At 41.2% G+C, this 17317-nt stretch overlaps 1 protein-coding gene across 27 annotated transcripts in view; it reads left to right on the forward strand.

Moving 5' to 3' along the window:
* The window catches only part of MTSS1 (MTSS I-BAR domain containing 1), a 175064-nt gene that overhangs the window by 120057 nt on the left and 37690 nt on the right, over window positions 1-17317 (forward strand). For 15 of the 27 annotated variants that reach the window (XM_007065749.4, XM_027828042.3, XM_037892026.2 and 12 more), the window contains exons 4-6: window positions 3503-3587; window positions 5105-5196; window positions 7459-7533. In XM_007065749.4, coding sequence (XP_007065811.2) covers window positions 3503-3587; window positions 5105-5196; window positions 7459-7533 — 252 coding nt within the window. Of the gene's footprint in view, window positions 1-3502; window positions 3588-5104; window positions 5197-7458; window positions 7534-13426; window positions 13439-17317 lie in introns of all 27 variants that reach the window. The other 12 variants (XM_007065750.4, XM_027828035.3, XM_037892025.2 and 9 more) reach the window with 1 other exon arrangement.

The following is a 17317-nucleotide window of genomic DNA, read 5'->3' on the forward strand; positions in this document are numbered from 1 at the left end:
TATCTGCAGCCCTATCTCTGGGATCACTCCTCAATCAGTCCATCAGGGCCTATTGTAGTACCCTGGTTCAAACTGCCTTTCAGCCCCTCTCTCAAATTGTCCCCCCCTCTGGTATGGAGTGGTGCCCCACGACTCCCTCCCTTGAGGCAATATATTTGCCCCCTCTGGGCCTTTCTGGCCCCAGCTCTTCATCTGGGACACTAAAAGAGTTCAGTTCCTCTTCTGGGGCGTATCAAAGTCCAGGCCACTTTCCCAGTGGCTGGTGGGGCTGACCAAGCCCCGCCCTCTACTCTGGATCAGCCCAGGGACCCTATAGAAAGCAGCCATCCGCTGCTTTTAAATAAACTGTGTCAGTGCTACAGTTCCCTGGGCCACTTGCCTGTGGCCCCAGAACATTCTTCACCCTTACCTCAGGGCCTTGTCCTGGTTGAGTCCCATCAGTCAGCCCGAAGCTCCTTCATGTTCCCACCAGCCTCTGCCAGCACTGCTCTGTCCTAGGTCCTGTAGCTCCCTCAGCCTAGCCAAACACACCATCCACTCTCCTCCAGCTCTAGCAAGGAACTGATCTCTCTCTGGCCCTGCAACATTTCTTATACTTGCCTGCTGGGTCCTGATTGGCTGCTCTCTGCAACCCCTTTCTGATTTGCTGTGTCCCATACAGCCACTCTAGGCAACTTGGAGGACCCTCTCCACTGCCCTTTTCTGGGGCGGGTGTGGCAGGGCTGCGAGGCCTTCAGTAGGGATCCTCAGAACCAGGTCCGCCCCATCACAATCATATTATCAGATGCCCTACCCACTCACAGCAAGATTTTAACAAACTAAGCCTCACGCTAACCATTGACAACTTCTCCCAGTCTCTTCTCTTTAATATTCACTGACATTTAATTTCATGTGCTGGTCCGGCTTCTCCTTGTTATCATTGACTCTGCCCATTCTTCTTCCCTTCTATGCTTCTGTAACGGTTCTAGACTTTGTTTCCTAACAGGCATACAAAAACTTGGATGTGCTCATCACTTCCCTTTTTTAGGATAATTTTCATTCACAGATTGACATTTACACCTAATGTTTCTGGTATAAAAAAAAACAAACCACCTTTCGGATATATATTATGATTCTAGAAATACTTCCAAAGAACATGGAAATTCAAAGGGGGGTGGGGGGGCAATTCGTGGTTTGTTTGTTTTTTTAAAAGACTGTCCATCCCAAAAGTAGTGTTGTTTTCTGGGGGAAAAAAGGTTTTTTCACACCTCTGAAAGAGCTTTTTACAATTAATAGTAAATACCTTCCCCTGTTTCATACAATGTTGTTGTGTTATATAGTATATATCTTTGGTGTTGAATGTGCATATTTATGTTGGTTGGTTACTGCTACTTGGGTTAGAATAGTGCTACCTGGCAGTTTTTATTTGTGCCTTTATTTATTTTAGCTGACCCTTATTCCCCATTTTACAAAACACGTTGTTCCCCATTTCCCATTTTCTGTTTTTAAATGGCTCTTCCTTTTCTCGTGGTGTGGGGTTAGGGAAGCATAAATATTTAACCTATAAAAACCCCAGAATACTTGTGTTCCTATTCAAGTTTCCCCAGTTCTTGCGTAATGCAGCATTTCACTGTATCTTGAAAGATAAGTTACTCCACTAATCACAGTGGAGATAGTTTTAGCAGCCATTTCTCAGGAGACCTTCCTTGAAATCTCCAGTAGGAGTTCTGCCTCCATTAGGACAAGAAGTCCTGTTCTTTGCTTGTTTTTTAATGGCCTGGTAGTTCTCTGTTAGGGGGAATGAAGAATAAGACCATACTGAGCATGTGGGACAAGAAAGATGCCGTCAGTAGCTGACATAGTTTTTCACTGTGGGAGATGAGGGGTCTGACTTTTCCGCTTTTTGGTACACAGCTGTATGTGTAGTAACAACTTTTGTATGAACTGCAGTATTAATGAGAGAAGACTGATCTGCCTCCACTGTAAAGACCCATTCAGATCTGCAAGTTTTCTTCAGTCATTGTTTTTGCACAGTTGTTAGTTATACTACAGCACCTTAATACTTATAAATGTTAGTAAAACTTCAAACTTCTGTATGTTCGTTATTAAATTAATTCTTTAAAGGAATTTAATTCTGAACATGTTCAAAAGGGTAAATAAAAGGCTTCTGCCATAATAAGAGCCAAAAAATAAAACCCCACAGCATTTTTGTGCAAAATATTTGCAGTTTCATTCTGGGTCATTTGATGGGCCCAAAATTTTGCTAGTTGTGAAAATAATTTTAACATAAAAACGTGACATTTAGCAATTTTTTTAAATGTAAAAATTGGAATATTGACCATATTGAGCTTTTCACTTGAAAATAAATTCTTTCCCCTAGTTTTTAGCAAAACTCACAAAATTTCAAAGTATACTGCAAAAGCAGATCAAGATCACAATCAAAATGAAAAACTTTACATTTTGAGGTTTTAAAACTGTTACGGGTGTTTCACACAACCCTGGTGAATATTTTTAACCAATTAGTTAGGACGTTGCATAGCAGTTTGCTGAGATGCTAACTACAGCTTGGCTTACATATAGGTAGAACCATACGCCTATCAAAACAAAATCTAACTGAACACAGAAAAGGCCAAGATGATTGTTTAATTAAATAAAGCGGGCAAATGCTTGCTTTAAAAGAAAATATACTTTGGGGAGAAAAAGTCTTAAAAATTAATCATTTGCTGTCAAGAGAAGTTATCATTTGGAGGCACTGAAATGAGTGAGTGGGAGTGCAGAGCACATAAACAGTGCCATCTTCTGGCAATATTGTGAAGTGATAGATGCATGGTCTATGATGACTACCAATATGTGTCCTATATACAGGATTGGGTTTGGGAAGAGAGAGCGTAATCTGTGCTGAAATGGGGTGTTTTAAATGTCAAAACCTTTGCAGTATTGGCTGTGAAGAATCTGGCCAAAGGAAATTAGTCAAAAGTCCTGGATATGTTGTTTCAAGACTTTGAATTACTGTATGAAGTGAGCTGTAGCTCACGAAAGCTTATGCTCAAATAAATTTATTAGTCTCTAAGGTGCCACAAGTCCTCCTAATCTTTTTGTATCTCTCTAGACACTGACTTGATCAGTGTTTATGCTACTGCTCCCAACTCTCTCTCTCCTCTCTTTACCCTGCTTCTTCCTCCTGCACACCCAGCTCTGATCTCCCAGCTCTTGCGCTCCTTTTGGATCCCTTCCAAGTAAAATGTTGCGAGTATGTTGATCCTCTACACATTCTTGGCACACTAAGGCCTCTAGAGAGAAAATTATTTTGTCCTCTTGTTAATCCAGTTCTGGGCTTCTGGTGACCAGCAATAAATCTCTTTTCCTAAACGTCAAATATTGTTTAGTAGTTCTGCTGTGTTAATAGTACACTAGGGACTTAATTTTACAATGTGATATTTAATTCAGCTTCCATCTACATCCCAGTGAGAGTCTCACATCGGAGAGATCCCTGTCCCTTAACTCTTTTGTATTTCGTTTGCAGGTGGTACCAGAGAAATTGGGTCTGCCCTGACGAGAATGTGCATGAGACACAGAAGTATAGAGTCCAAACTCAGGCAGTTTTCAAGGTAAGCAATTACACAACCTGGCCCAAAGCTTGGGAATCACTCTTCACTGGCTACTGGACTACAGTCAAAACGTAATTGTTACACAGCCCCTTTCATTCAGGAGCACGTTAAGCTGTGTACCAGTGTTGGCTTCCAGCTGACCTCTGACTTAAAGTCAGTGAGAACAGGCTTTCTTTTCTCTCCCCCAACAAATTGGACTTCATAGAAATAGAGAACATCAGGGATTTAGCTGCTCATTCTGAGAATTGGACTTGCCAGCTCAAGCTGCTTTAAATGCTGGAAATTCCTATCATCAACATTACTGTAGCTCAGCAGTGAGCAGTCAATTCATGGTATTGGGGACCAGGCTTAGAATTTCTGTGTTGTCACTGAGTTAAAGTAAAAGCAAGTACTTCACCCCGTCTTCTCAAATGCATGGGAATCCGAATAACGTGCAGCCAAGAAAGTATGGGAGCAAACTGACATGAACTGAACTCCTCCACTGCACCCTATTTCAGTAGATTTCTACAGAATGCAGAAATAGTGAGGTGGGGAAGAATAACACAATCTTGTTGTGTGTTAGGAAGAAAGCTGCCAATATGCTTACTCCAACACCTTTTATCAGAGAAGTAAAATGCATACTCTGCCAGTGGTAAGAGGAAACCATGACCTGCCATTTCTTTGACCTAGATACATTTTTTTTTTAATGGGGTAAATTTGAGGGACTGAATGACTGAAGATTGGTGAAAGGGGGTAGTCCTGTCATCTCTCAATTACTGCTTTTAATTCAGTTCATGTCAGCTATGGCCAAACATTGGCTGGTCAGTAGCCTATTTGAAATGAGTTTCGTCTCAATCCAGTTCCCTAGAGCACACTTCCCAATGCCATATCACAGAATCCACAATGACAATTGAAACTCCTACTTAGCATTCTCAGCAGAGATGCCAGGAATTCAGTGGGCATAGAGTGGGCTGAATTAGCCCATCACCATGGTCCCCACTGATGAGGATTGGGGCACATGGATGGGGCAGAATATAGAAGCTTGCAGTGCTGCTCGTTTTGCTCTGCTTGTGCATTATGTATTTGTACAATCTTTTTGGATAAATAGAAGCCATTAGTCTTCAGGACATCAATCTAGAGCATTCTGCAAACACTGATTTCTGCAAGCATGTGACAAATGAAAAATCTAATCGTTTACATTGGCCCTGTTTCAGGTCGCTCTTCTGGTTTATATTCTGTTCCACACTGTCCCTGAACTTCTACACACTGATTCTTGTTGCCCTGTTATGTGGGTTTTTTGATTGTCCCATCTTTGGCTTTCATCCAACCAGAGAAATTGGTTCACGTCCTAACAACTATTTAACCACCTGATTGTACAGCAGGCACTTAAACACTTTCGGGTTTAGATATTTGCATTCCATGGCACTATTAACTGTTGCAGCGGAGTGAAATACTCCAATATTGACCTTGGCTCTGGATATAGAAATAAGGGCATCTGCAGGATTTGATTGCTCTTTGTGTTTTTTCAACAAAATTAGTGCTTTAATTGACTGTCTGATAAACCCACTTCAAGAACAGATGGAAGAGTGGAAGAAAGTGGCCAATCAACTGGATAAAGACCATGCAAAAGGTAGTTACAGAGGAAGAACACTGTAGTATAATAGGACACGGTTGTCATACAAGATTTCTTCCTAACACGGCACTTCCCTTTTTATTGGGTATTGGGGAAACCATATTAAACTTGCTTAAGTATCTATACTAATTTTCCTCATTAGTTTTTGAAAAAACTACATAGCAAATATAGTTAGCTAATTCTTCAGGCTTTACAGGCTTAATTTTGAAGCTAGGTGCTTAAGGGTCCAAGTGAACTCTGTAATGGGCTGTTTTCAGCATATTATTAAACGTAGGTGAATCTTCTCTTGTAAATTTAAGTCTGGCATGGTGTTTCTCTCAGCAATCTCTTGCTGCGTGATGCCTTGTCATGCGCTCTGCTGGGGATATGGCACCCACCACTCGACAGCCCTGGGATATGCAGACTACCTGTAAGGTTAAGGCAAGTCTCAGCCAGACTGCCCTCCAGATATTGTGTAGTCTTCTGAAGCATTCAGTCTTTTTTTGGTTTATATCCAATAGGATATAACAGATGAATATTCAAAGAGAACTTGGAAAACCATCTGTTAGAGGGCAGGAGAAGCCAACTTCCCACTTGGCAGAGCGAGAGTGGCAGTGCTGTTCCATGGTGGGGTGATCTCTCCCATAGAATGCCCAGTGTGGGGGGAGAGGGACAGTTGCACGCAGCTGGAGCCATGGCTGTTGCCAGGAAACAATTTCAGACATACGAGGCGTTGCATTGGGTGGGGGGAGTTGACCTCTGACATAGCCATTTGAACTTGTTTATGTTTTGCTGTTAGCCTTTAAAATTCAAGCCCTTGGGTCTGCGTGAACAAAGCAAAATCATGCTTGCTGATCTAATAATGCTCTGAGCATTCAGATCAGGGTCTTCTGCATGGCTGTGCAGTGACTCAGGCTTGCTGGACTGAGAGCAGTTGACACTGCTATGGAGGCTGCACAGTGGTCCCTGTGGGAGAAAGTGCCTCTTAGCACTCAGTTCATGTTATGGCCTAATAGAAGCATCAACAGTCTCTGAAGGAATTTACACCCTGACCTTCACCCTTGCAACCTCAGAGGTGACTGGGGGAGATTTAAGCAGAGAGAGCAGTGGGCAGGAGGGATCTGCAGGGCTCCTAAATGTGGGGTTCTCTGAAGAGTGGAGGTTGGGGCTCAGTGCAGCCAACTGAAATGGGATGCAGGAGACCTGGGTTCAGTTGCTGGCCCTGCCACTGTCCTGCTGGGTGATGTTGGGCAAGTCACTTCCTTTTCTATGCCTCAGTTTTCCCATCTGTAAAAGGGGATTATGATACCAACCTCCACTATAAACCCCCTTGAGATTTACTGATGGAAAATAGTATATAAGAGCAAGGTGGTATTGCTGTTAAAACAGATGTGAGATTGCATACTTGGGACCAAAACAATTTGCCGAAATGACACACATTCACGAAATGTCGGTCAACCAGAATCTGCATTTTTAATTTTAATTTTCTTTTTTTTTTTTTTTTTTTTGCAAAAAGAGTTTCAGCCAAAAAGTTTTGCCTAGCTCTAGATATGACATCCCTTCCCTGACTTTCAAAGGGGATAGTAAACATAGTGTTCTCTATTTTACAGTTAGTGGTTACTAATTTTTGAACACAAATGTTCTAAGAGGCCTGTCAAAATCCTTCTGTGTTCCATTGCTATTAGTGGATAAGTCATGAATCAAGCTAGTTCTCTCATTTTGTGTTGTGTTCACTGAGATTTCTGTAAAGACCTAGTTTATTTGGAAAAAAGTCCATTGGGGATACATCTACACTGTGTGATACACTACATGGCATGGGAGCAGTTGGCTAGCATCAGCTGACTCAGGCTGATGGGGTATAGACTGTCAGGCTATAAAATTGCAGTGTAGACATTTGGGCTCAGGCTAGAGCCTGGGCTCTGAGACTCTGCAAGGGGGAAGTGTCTGAAAGCCTGGGAGCCAGCCCGAGCCCAAATGTCTCCACCGCACAAGCTCCACAAGCCTGAATCAGCTGACCCAGGCTCTGAGATTCAGTGCTACGGGTTTTTTATTGCGTGTAGATGTACCCTGTGAGCACTATTTCACCCAAAACCAAAGCTACAGACACTACAAAATGTCAATCTGATTTTTAAGCTGCTCTGATTAAAAGTGAATATCCCTGTGTGCTGTGCTAAAATTTCTAGTCTAGGGAGCATTTATAGTGTCTTAAAACAGTCTTTTTTGTAAAACAAAGACTGAACCAAGTATCAAATGTGTTGACATACAGACTGTGTTTTTTAGAGTACAAAAAAGCCCGCCAAGAGATAAAAAAGAAGTCATCAGACACACTGAAACTGCAGAAGAAAGCAAAGAAAGGTAACTTCCTCCATACTTTTATCATTGAGGTACTTTTGTGAAGGATTCATTGGCAAAAATTGCCTAGGTATAGGATGTTCTGTGGAAACCCCATCATTCCATATAGTGTCACATCTAATGTGTACCTGTAATGGTGTTCTCGTAGAAAGCATAAAAGCTGCTGTCTGTTTTAAAATGCCTTAAAAGTGTGTGAAAAATCTCTACGTACAAAATTGATCAGCAGAGAGTTTTTAAAATGGAATATTTTTGTGGGTTTTTTCATGTTAAGAAACTGGTAATGTTGTATGACTTGTGCTGTGTTATATACATGCAAAATCTCCTGGAAGCTTTGGAATAGTACAGAAAAGCCATTATGCAAATGCTCTGTAGTGCTTATAGCAGGAAATCATGCTGTTCCCCCTTTTCCACCCCCTTCTTTTACAACCTATAATCTGCTAAATTTCCCATTGTTTGTTACAAGATTCATAAACTGACAGCTGTAGAAAGCTGTCAGAGAGTGCACTTAGCAATAGTGAAAAGCCAGAAGATGAGGTAAAGAAGGGCAGTGCAATAGTTTCCTCCTCCTCCTCCCCAACAAAATTCCCAAGCTCTTTCTCTCATAATCCCTTGATACAATGTTCAGTAGCAGAATCTGTGGTTTTTCACAGTGGTTTGTTCCCCATTGGTGACTTGCCAGTGCTTTATTTTAAATTTGCACTTTCTTGAAGTCAGAGAACTCTGGTGGTAACACTGATAAGTGAGGTCCCAAGCTCTGCTGAGTGATACACAAACTTCACCAGCCTGTAAGTTTCAGATTCTTCCTATCGCCTCTACGCTTGCAAAACTGGACTGGAAACCTTGCACTTCTTGGGCTCTCTGATATCAGGTTGGTCGGAAATACGCTTTGGACAGATTCGCTGTTGGAACTTATGCTTCCCATTCTGGATGTGCAGAGCCAGGCCAAGTGAATGGTGGGATGTGGTGTTTCCTTAACTTTCTACACCTCAGCGATTCAGATGAATTAATGTTTTATCCAAGGCATCCCTTTCTGACCACTGAGTTAGCAGAGTTTATGAACAAGTATTCTAATGGTTGATCATATGACTAAATTATTTCATAGTAAATAAATTGCTCTTGAAGCTTCTCTAGCTATTTAAAGGAAGAATGGAGGGGAAGGGGGAAAAAAGGCGAAAGACTGCAAAATAGGGGATTAGCACAGTGGGGCCAGCAGTCTTTGCCTGTATCAGGAGTTGTCCTGGGGAAGAATCCAATATCAAATCATAACCTCGGTTTAGGTTCTTAGCTTTGTTTACTCCTTGTTTGAGAAATTGGCTGATTTCAATCTTAATTTTATCAAACCAGTGTATGTTATTCCCCTCCCAACCACCTGCAGTCCCCCTTGCTTCTTCACTGGATACCATGAGCAACCCTGCAGTGCATGGCATCCTTCAGATGGAGAGTTACAGAGAACATGTCCAGAGTGGGACTATGGAACCATCTTTACATGAGTTTTGTCTTAGAAGTTATCCTCTAGCGGGTTATCCCTTGCTCTCTCCCAGGCCAGCCGGCGTACTCAGTGCTGCAGAGACTCCCTGGAGAGAAGGAACACTTAATGCCCCCTCTGCTGGAGTATGGAGATGTTCACTGCTATCCTATCTAGTTTCTTATACCAGGCTCATCACTGTAGTATCTGAGCATCTTCCAGAAATGCATTAAGCAAGGTGACTAATGTGTGTGTTCTCTTATCCTGTCCCCATGTACAGGAGTGTGTGCAGAGGAAGGTATTGCCTTGATTTTTTTTTTTTTTTTTAAAGGAACCAGAGCTGGCCAAGAGAAGATCAGCTCACTGTGATGTTTTGTTTTATTTTATTTTTTGAAAGGATTAAAAGGGGAGAAGTAAAAGGCCATTTGCGTTAGTGTCTCCATCGTGACACAGATATCATGGTGGTAATACTGTGAATAGGTACTGGTTTAAAAATCTAGTCACCTTTTCTAAATGTTGGCGCCTTGGGATATGTTGTCGGACTCCTTACTGAATCATCCATGCTGGTGTGCAATGCATTGTTGGAACACTTCAGATCCCAGAGTTGTCTGTCTTGAACATTCACTTGGATCCAAAGTTTCTTTAAGGTAGAAATTGAGGACAAAATTAATGGTAAAGGGAGCAGCAAGGGAGGTCGGAAATGAGGAGAGCAAATGAAGCCAGCCAGATAGCCAACCCAATATATAGTGAAATCAGGGTTCACCATGTTTCTTAGGAAACTTTTGTCCTTTCTCTGTCTACCTGGAGTATGGATACACAGCTGTCTAGTTTAAAAACTAAAGCTTATATAGAAGTGAAAAAAAAATGAATTCCTGTGATCCCAGTAGATTACACACACAATGGATAGGAGCATAGCTACTTCCTCTAACATTTGAAAAAGCAATGACGTGTAGAAGAAAATAAGTGTCAGGTGCTTTCTCTTCTCCATATCCCCTGCCCCCCAGACTTGAAGCATCAAGACATCATCCTTAAAATAAAATCCGTGTCTAGCTAAAAGCAGGCATCATGAAGGCAAAAATGTTTTTATGCTTCCTCCTAAATATCTGCTTAATATGCCTCAGTCCTGACAGCATTATTCTTGCTATCACTCTGCAGTGTCTTATAAGCAGAAACTTCTAGTACTGCCAAACTGAAGTGGGGCTTGGTAATTAAGTGTCAAACTTCTACCAGGCACTACATTGACAACACTAAGCGAATTCGATTCTAGATAGAAACAGGATTTGAACCACAATCTCTAGAGGGCTGTGTACTAACCAGTAAGTGTATTAACTTTAAAACCCCAAAACCTTGACATCATGACACATGTAAGTTTCAAATGAGTATCCATGTACTCATACCTGTGTGTCTGTCACCTGTGTTTCTTCCCCCCTCCCACTTCCTGCTAGTCATAAACTCATTTGTCTGTTACATCCCTCATTAAAATTGAGCTATTTCCAAGCAGGAACTTATCCCTTTTATTTTCTGTAATGTTCCTAGCACACTTTTGAGAACTATAAAATAACAGATAAGATAATCTTTCACCTTCCACTTCTCAAATATGTTTAACAAACCTTATGATCCAAGATGGGTCAATGGGGCAGTGCTGAGATCTGGATCTAGATTAAAGTTAAGGTAAAACTTGGTGCCAGAATTTTACTAGATTTCCATAGCAAAATTTCTGCCACAACTGAATTGGAAAGTAGACCCCTCTTGGCTTTGGATACAAACAATATGGGTAGCATTGGATTCAGAGATTTGAGTATAATCTTCTGTCTCAACACAATGCATCCTTCATCCCCATCCCTTAGAATTCAAAGAAGGTTGAATGTATTTGGTCCATATTTTTTTGTCTTGTGTGGACTATATATAGTCCCATATGCTATATAGTCCTGTGTGACTATGTGGAAACTCAACTTCAGACTTTCTTGAAATCAGTAGTTAGACATTATACCTATGGAATCAGTGGTGTTAATTGGGATAAATGTGTTTCCTTTTAAGATGAATGGGAAGCACTAGAACGCTAAACTAAATGAATGATTTTAGGATTGCTTTTTCCAAGTTTGCAAAAAGGTATTTGGCAAAATGGTAAGACTTTTTTATGGAAAGGGAAATGGAGATTTTACAACTTTCTTGGGGAATCTTATTGATTTTGTACATTGCAGTCGTTTCTTGTGCCTGCTTTATGACAAGCTTATTAAGACTATAGGAAAAGCATATGCTTTAATTGATCTACATTTTTCATTTATTTTTGTTTGTTTCCAGTGGATGTAATTACATGTTCCATCTTTAAATTGCTCTCCTTTTTCACATTATTTTTTTGGTGCCAAAGAGATCAATCCCTTCCCACTTCTGTGTACTCCGTGTGCATAGGAACTGATTCAGTAAAGCACATAAGCATGTGCTTAAGATGAGGTGTGTACCTCAAGTGTTGTGATGAATTGGGACCAGGTCCCCAGCTGGTGTAAATTGTCGTAGCTATTTTTGTAGGTGTAAACATGTGGGGGGGCAGGGGTGAGTTAACATTGTTAGGCACATTTTAACTAAAAATCATATTTTTAAAAAAAATTAACTAAAATCATGAATAACCTCATAGGTTATAATTGAAAAAAAAAATCTAATTACATCTAGCTAGACTACTCAGATTTCACTATTGCTTAATTTGTGTTTGGTAGGTTTCGCTTTCAGGGTCTTTGTGGAGCATTGTGTTAGTCCAAGGGCTGCAAACACTGCAAGGGAAAATGATTAAATCTGAAAAGTTTTCAGATAGATAAATCTTTTGGGGGAGGGGAAGCAATTAATAGTCAAAAATCCCTTTCTCTCTCTTTCTCCCCCCCCCCCCCATAAATTTTATAAAACATATACAAAACCTGCATTTTGGATCTGAACTACCCAATAAAGTCCCTTTAGAGCTCTACTTACACTTAATATACCTGAATGGGGACATCTCTCATCCCATCAGTAGCCAGTGCCTAAGTTCATGACATGTAGGGCTAATGGGTATTTACTTTAGATACTGATTCTCGGTACTTTTGAGTTACTCAGCAGTTCTTGAGAACTTGCTCTTCAGAATTTTAGTGTATATATTTGAGATTTGTTTTTTATTAAGTAGCTTTAGAAGCTCTTTAAATTCTTTTTTTTTGTTAGACAAGATAAAATGCTCCCATTTTTGATTCCTTTTGTCAGCTGATTTTGACATTTTGATTTCTGAATTTTTATCACAGCTGTAGAATATTAAGGATGATTGTATACCCTGCACCTTTTCTGAGGGGGAAAATAAATAATTGCATGCCAATATTATAGTGATGGCAGCCATATAAATACTTAGATTAGCATTTTGATTAAAATCTCTTAGCTCAATTTTGCAGTCCTTAGTACGAAAAGCTCTCATGAACTCTAACTGGAGTTGGATGCAGGTAAAGGACCTCTGATCGGGTCCAATTTTAGAATGTGTCTACTCTAGGATTGTCCCTTTTAAAGTAAGCACATGTGCTATCACAGTGCATGCAGCTCCAGCAGTGGGAATGTAGACAGAGCTGACTGCAGTACAACCAGGCTTGGAACAGTGATTGGAGCTAAACTGGAGGTAACAACTTTTAGAAACTTTTGGAGAAAATTATAATGTAGACAAGACACCTAGGAACATCTTATTTCTCACACCTCTATCATGTAAGCTCTGCTGGCGACAAGATGAAAATAAAGGTGTTAGGGAAATCATTGACCAGAAATCTTGTTTTGATACTCGTTCCTTTTATCGTATTTAAAATCACAACTTGCAGAGGGATTGTTTCCCCTTCGTAGTAGCCGCCTTCTGGCATTGTTTTTTACTGCATCAGCCTTTAGGTTATAAAACTGTAGCAGAAAGTATGCTGGAGCGTGCTGCAGCAATCGGTGCAATATGTCAGCATTGCAAGGACTTGAACTACTGTTCTATGTATCACTGCAGCTTTAAACAGAGGTACAGGGAAAGTTAGACAAAAGGACATTTACTTCATTCTTGTTCATTAACTTAATGAGTCTGAGTATTAACTACATATAGTGTGTGCTTTCTTTAAGGATCAGCTACTGTGTTGTTGCTGTAAGTTAAACAATGTTGATTTTAAAAATTACTAAATGGGTTTAAAGTTACTCCCTTTAAAATATAACTGCTTGGCATGTAATGGGAGGTTTGTTTATTAATGAACTGTTGTAAATCAATGCTAGCAGTTTTTCCTTGATACCAGCACATGAAGAAGTCAAAGTAGTATAATCTGAAGTGACTCTCTCTCTTGTCCTGGAGCTGATATTGATGTATAAACACTAGGAATGCTGGAATACCAGTTTGACTTTTTTTATTTTCCTTTTTGTATCAATTTTATATCCTGCAATTTCTCATCATGCGCACCTTCCCGCCAGCTGAGGCTCTGGGTAAGTCTGTGCTGTGCTGTATCCCTGGTGGCTGGTTGGTTGTAGTCCTTTCTGTGGCCTCTTCATGGTTGTCTAGTCTCCACTAGCTGCCTAGACTTTAATTTCTAATTAAAATAATAAAATTAAAATACCACCTATTCTCAGTGATCTTGAAACTCAACAATCATTCTTTTAATTTTCCTTTTCTTTGCATCTAGTTGGAACACTGTAAAAGGAAAAAAAAAATCTGTTTGTAGTAGCTAAATTGTAGGTTTATTTTAGAAAGGGATTAATATGCACTGGTTAAATCATGCCATGCTTGTGAGAGAAGTTACATTACATTAAACACACAATCTGTCATCAGGGTGATGCCCAAATAACTTTTTTTCTTATTGCCAGTGTGATTTTTAAAGTCTAGAGCTTAAAATCCTTCATGGTGTTTTTTTGTAAATCTGTTATCTGAATCCCTTTTAAACACATTGCATGCACCTTTATCATTGATTGATTAGTAACAAATTATATTGATCTTTCAAAAGAATGGAAATTGGATTCTTCTTTTCTGCTGCTTGACTGTCTTAAATCTATTGAATCAGAGGGTTATCTTCAACCATGCTATTGGAAATTGAAAACGGTTGTTTTGCTTAGTCTTTTAGTATTTTTTCTCCTTTTTGAATTGTACTTTGCATTTTTCCTGGGCTTATCTAAATCCATAAGTTTGCATTACTTAGAGCTGGCCTTATAAGGACAACTAACAATTTTTGCAGCATTAGGGACTGATCCAACGTCGTCTTCTAGTCACTAAAAAGACTCCCATTGATTTCAGTGGGAGTTGGATTTGGAATTAGTTTCTGAAGTTTGCAGCAGCAATAAGCTGTGTATAACAAGGGGAAGGCAAGTGGAAGACAGTGTAAGAGGGGTATTCATGTCTTCCTGTATTTGGACAATTGTTTACTGAGGGTCAAGTCCAGAGAGGAAATCCTCTGTCCTGTCCACATCACACACACATCATACTACGCCTCGTAGGTCTCATCCTGAACAGTGGAAGTCAACATTGGTTCCCACTCAAAGAATTGAGCTCATTGTGGCCCCAATAGATGATGAGTTAGAGAGCTCTTCTGCCAACCAAGCGATTATCAGTGATTCACCACCTATGTCTAACGCTGCAGTCTCAACCCTCAACCACAGCCTGAGTACCTCTGAGGTTGCTAGGCCATATGCCTGCATGCTTTCTTAACAGGTTGGGGAGCACAGGGGCCTGCTGAAAGTTCAAGGCCTGTAGTCAGAACAGGAAGCTTCTCTGCATATCTATGTCCTGGAGCTTCATGCCATCTACAATGACTGTCAGGGCCTTCAAGATCACATGAGAGACTCAGAAGTGCACATTCTTACCAACCATGACACCTCAGTGTATTACATGAACAGACAGGAGGAAGCAAACTCCAGCGTAGTGTGTCAGGAGGTGATCAGGCTCTGACAGTTTTGCACTGGGAAAAACATTACCCCTGTGGCTGATCACTTACTGGGATCCAGAATCACTCCAGCAGGAATTTCTCCTTTAATCATGAGTAGTCTCTGAACCCCAGTGCCCTGCAGTCTACTTTTGCAGCTCGGAGCATCCCAACAATCTGCCTGTTCACTGGCTGTTTTGCTCTTAAGGGAGTCTCAGTCTGGGCTCCGTGACCAGTGCTTTTCACCTGAGTTGCAGATCAGCACTCCTGTATGCCTTTCCTCCAATTCTGTCATCCGATCATTCTCAAGCTGAAATTGGACTGTGTTAAGCTCATTCTCATTGCTCCAGTGTAGCCAAGACAGTGTTGTTTCTCCAGCCTCCTTGCGTTATCAGGTCGGCCTTCCATATCTCTTCTTCATTCTGACCTCCTTATTCAGCACCATGATCAGTTTTGCATCCCACGCTCAGCTTCCTGCATCTCTCAGAATGGATGTTGAATGGTTAGATGAAGAGGAAGAGGAACAATGTTCGGTGGTGGTCCAGCACGTCTTGCTGAATAGTAGGAAGCCCTCCACTGAGAGACCTATTTGGTCAAGTGGAAGTGGTTCTCGATGTGGTCTCTAGCCCAGGGAGTTCATCCGAAGTTGGCTTGTATCTAGGATATCTTGGGGTACCGGTTACACCTTCAGTCTTCTGGTCTTGTGCCCTCTCAATGAGCTAAGCACCTGGCAGTGATTTTGGCGTGTCATCTGCCCATCAATGGAAGATTGGGGTTTTCAAACGCCATGTCGGCGGGGTTCTTGAAAGGAGCCGCTCGTCTCCACCTGCCGCTTAAAGAGCAGATTCCTTTTTGAGACTTAATACTATCTCAGCAGCTCTTGTGAGGCCTCCATTCGAGCCTCTGGCCACGCCTTCTTTTCTCCCTTCTGTGTCAAAACCTGCCGTCTTTATGGCAGTAACCTCTGCAAGGAGGTTGGGTGAGTTGTAGGCTTTGATGGCGGAAACCCCGTATGCCCAGATTTCTGAAGACAAAATAACCCTGCAGCCGCGCCCTAAGGTTTTATCCGAAGTGGTTCCCTAGTTTCACTTGAATCAAGCGATATATTTACCCGTATTCTTTCCTAAGCCGCATTCAACCCCAGAGGAATAATATCTTCACACATGGGATGTCAAGAAATTTTTAGCTTTTTATCTAGATAGGACCAAACGTTTGCATTCCTCATCTCATTTGTCAGTTTCATATGCTGACTGAATGAAGGGTCAAGCGATCCTGTCACAGATGATCTCCAGGTGGATAACTTCCTGTATCGTGACAGCCTATGAAGTAGCCCAGATTACGCCACCTCAAAGTGTGCAAGCTCATTTCACAAGCACCCAGGCAACACTGAATGCATTTCGAAGTGACTTTATTGGACATTGGTGGGGCTGCCATTTGGTCCTCTGTGCATACTTGTATATGCCACTGTGCCATACTGCTGCATCCAAATCAGATGTAAATTTTGAGAAGGCAATCCTGCAGTCCTCTGGCCACCCTTATATGGCCAGAGGAGGGGGTAGGGCTGCAGGACATGAACACCACTCCTATGGATACTGCTAGGCAAAGTTCTCCAGCTCCAGTACCCTGGGCACGCACACACAAGTAGAATACACATCTGCATCACCTCTCAAAAAACAATGGTTATAGATAGGTAACCGTTTTTTCTTGATGTTTGCAGGAATGGGGTTGGGGACTGGATCCATTACTGGGCTTGTAAGGATTCTGTTCTATAAGGTACCTCAGGCATTCCTTAGAGATTTTGGAGAAGGTTATTTGCAAGTTAATATAACACATTTGAGTTTTTCCTCTTACTTTTGAAGATAGTCGGATTAATCCAACAGAAACCATTTTTTAACGGGCTATTCTGACAAATTGCCGATACTGTTGTATAGTTTCTTCCCACCAGTCTGAAAACAGTTGCGTGGTTCTTTTGTTCTTGGACGACACCATAGTTGTTTGTTTGTTCACTGTGCAGTACCTACAGTAGTTAATTATATTGGAAGGTCAAGGTGCACACGGTTGCCATAGGAGAAGAATAGGGGGTGCATGACTACAGCAGCTGTTCTTTGGTGTTATTGTTTATGTGCTCAGCTTGTTAATGTGTAGTGTAAATTGTCATTTTGCGTAGAGTCCAAATTAAAAATTCCTTGTAGACACCTGGAAGGAGTGGGGAAGCAATCTGTGAGCCAAAAAGTGTGCAATGAAAAATAGTCTTAATTGAACCAGCGTATATGGTATTATCTATCTTGTCTACACTAGCAATACCTTTAGTGTCCAAACCTAAATTGTGGGTGCATTTTATACTCCTGGGGGAGTTCTGCGCCACTGCGTGTGCTCAGAATGCATGACCCCCTTGTAGATTTCTTCGCTTCCCCACAGAAAATGACAGGGAAGCAAAGGGATGCCGCGTGAG

Source organism: Chelonia mydas, chromosome 2, assembly GCF_015237465.2.
Source record: "Chelonia mydas isolate rCheMyd1 chromosome 2, rCheMyd1.pri.v2, whole genome shotgun sequence".
NCBI classification, from domain to species: Eukaryota; Metazoa; Chordata; order Testudines; family Cheloniidae; genus Chelonia; species Chelonia mydas.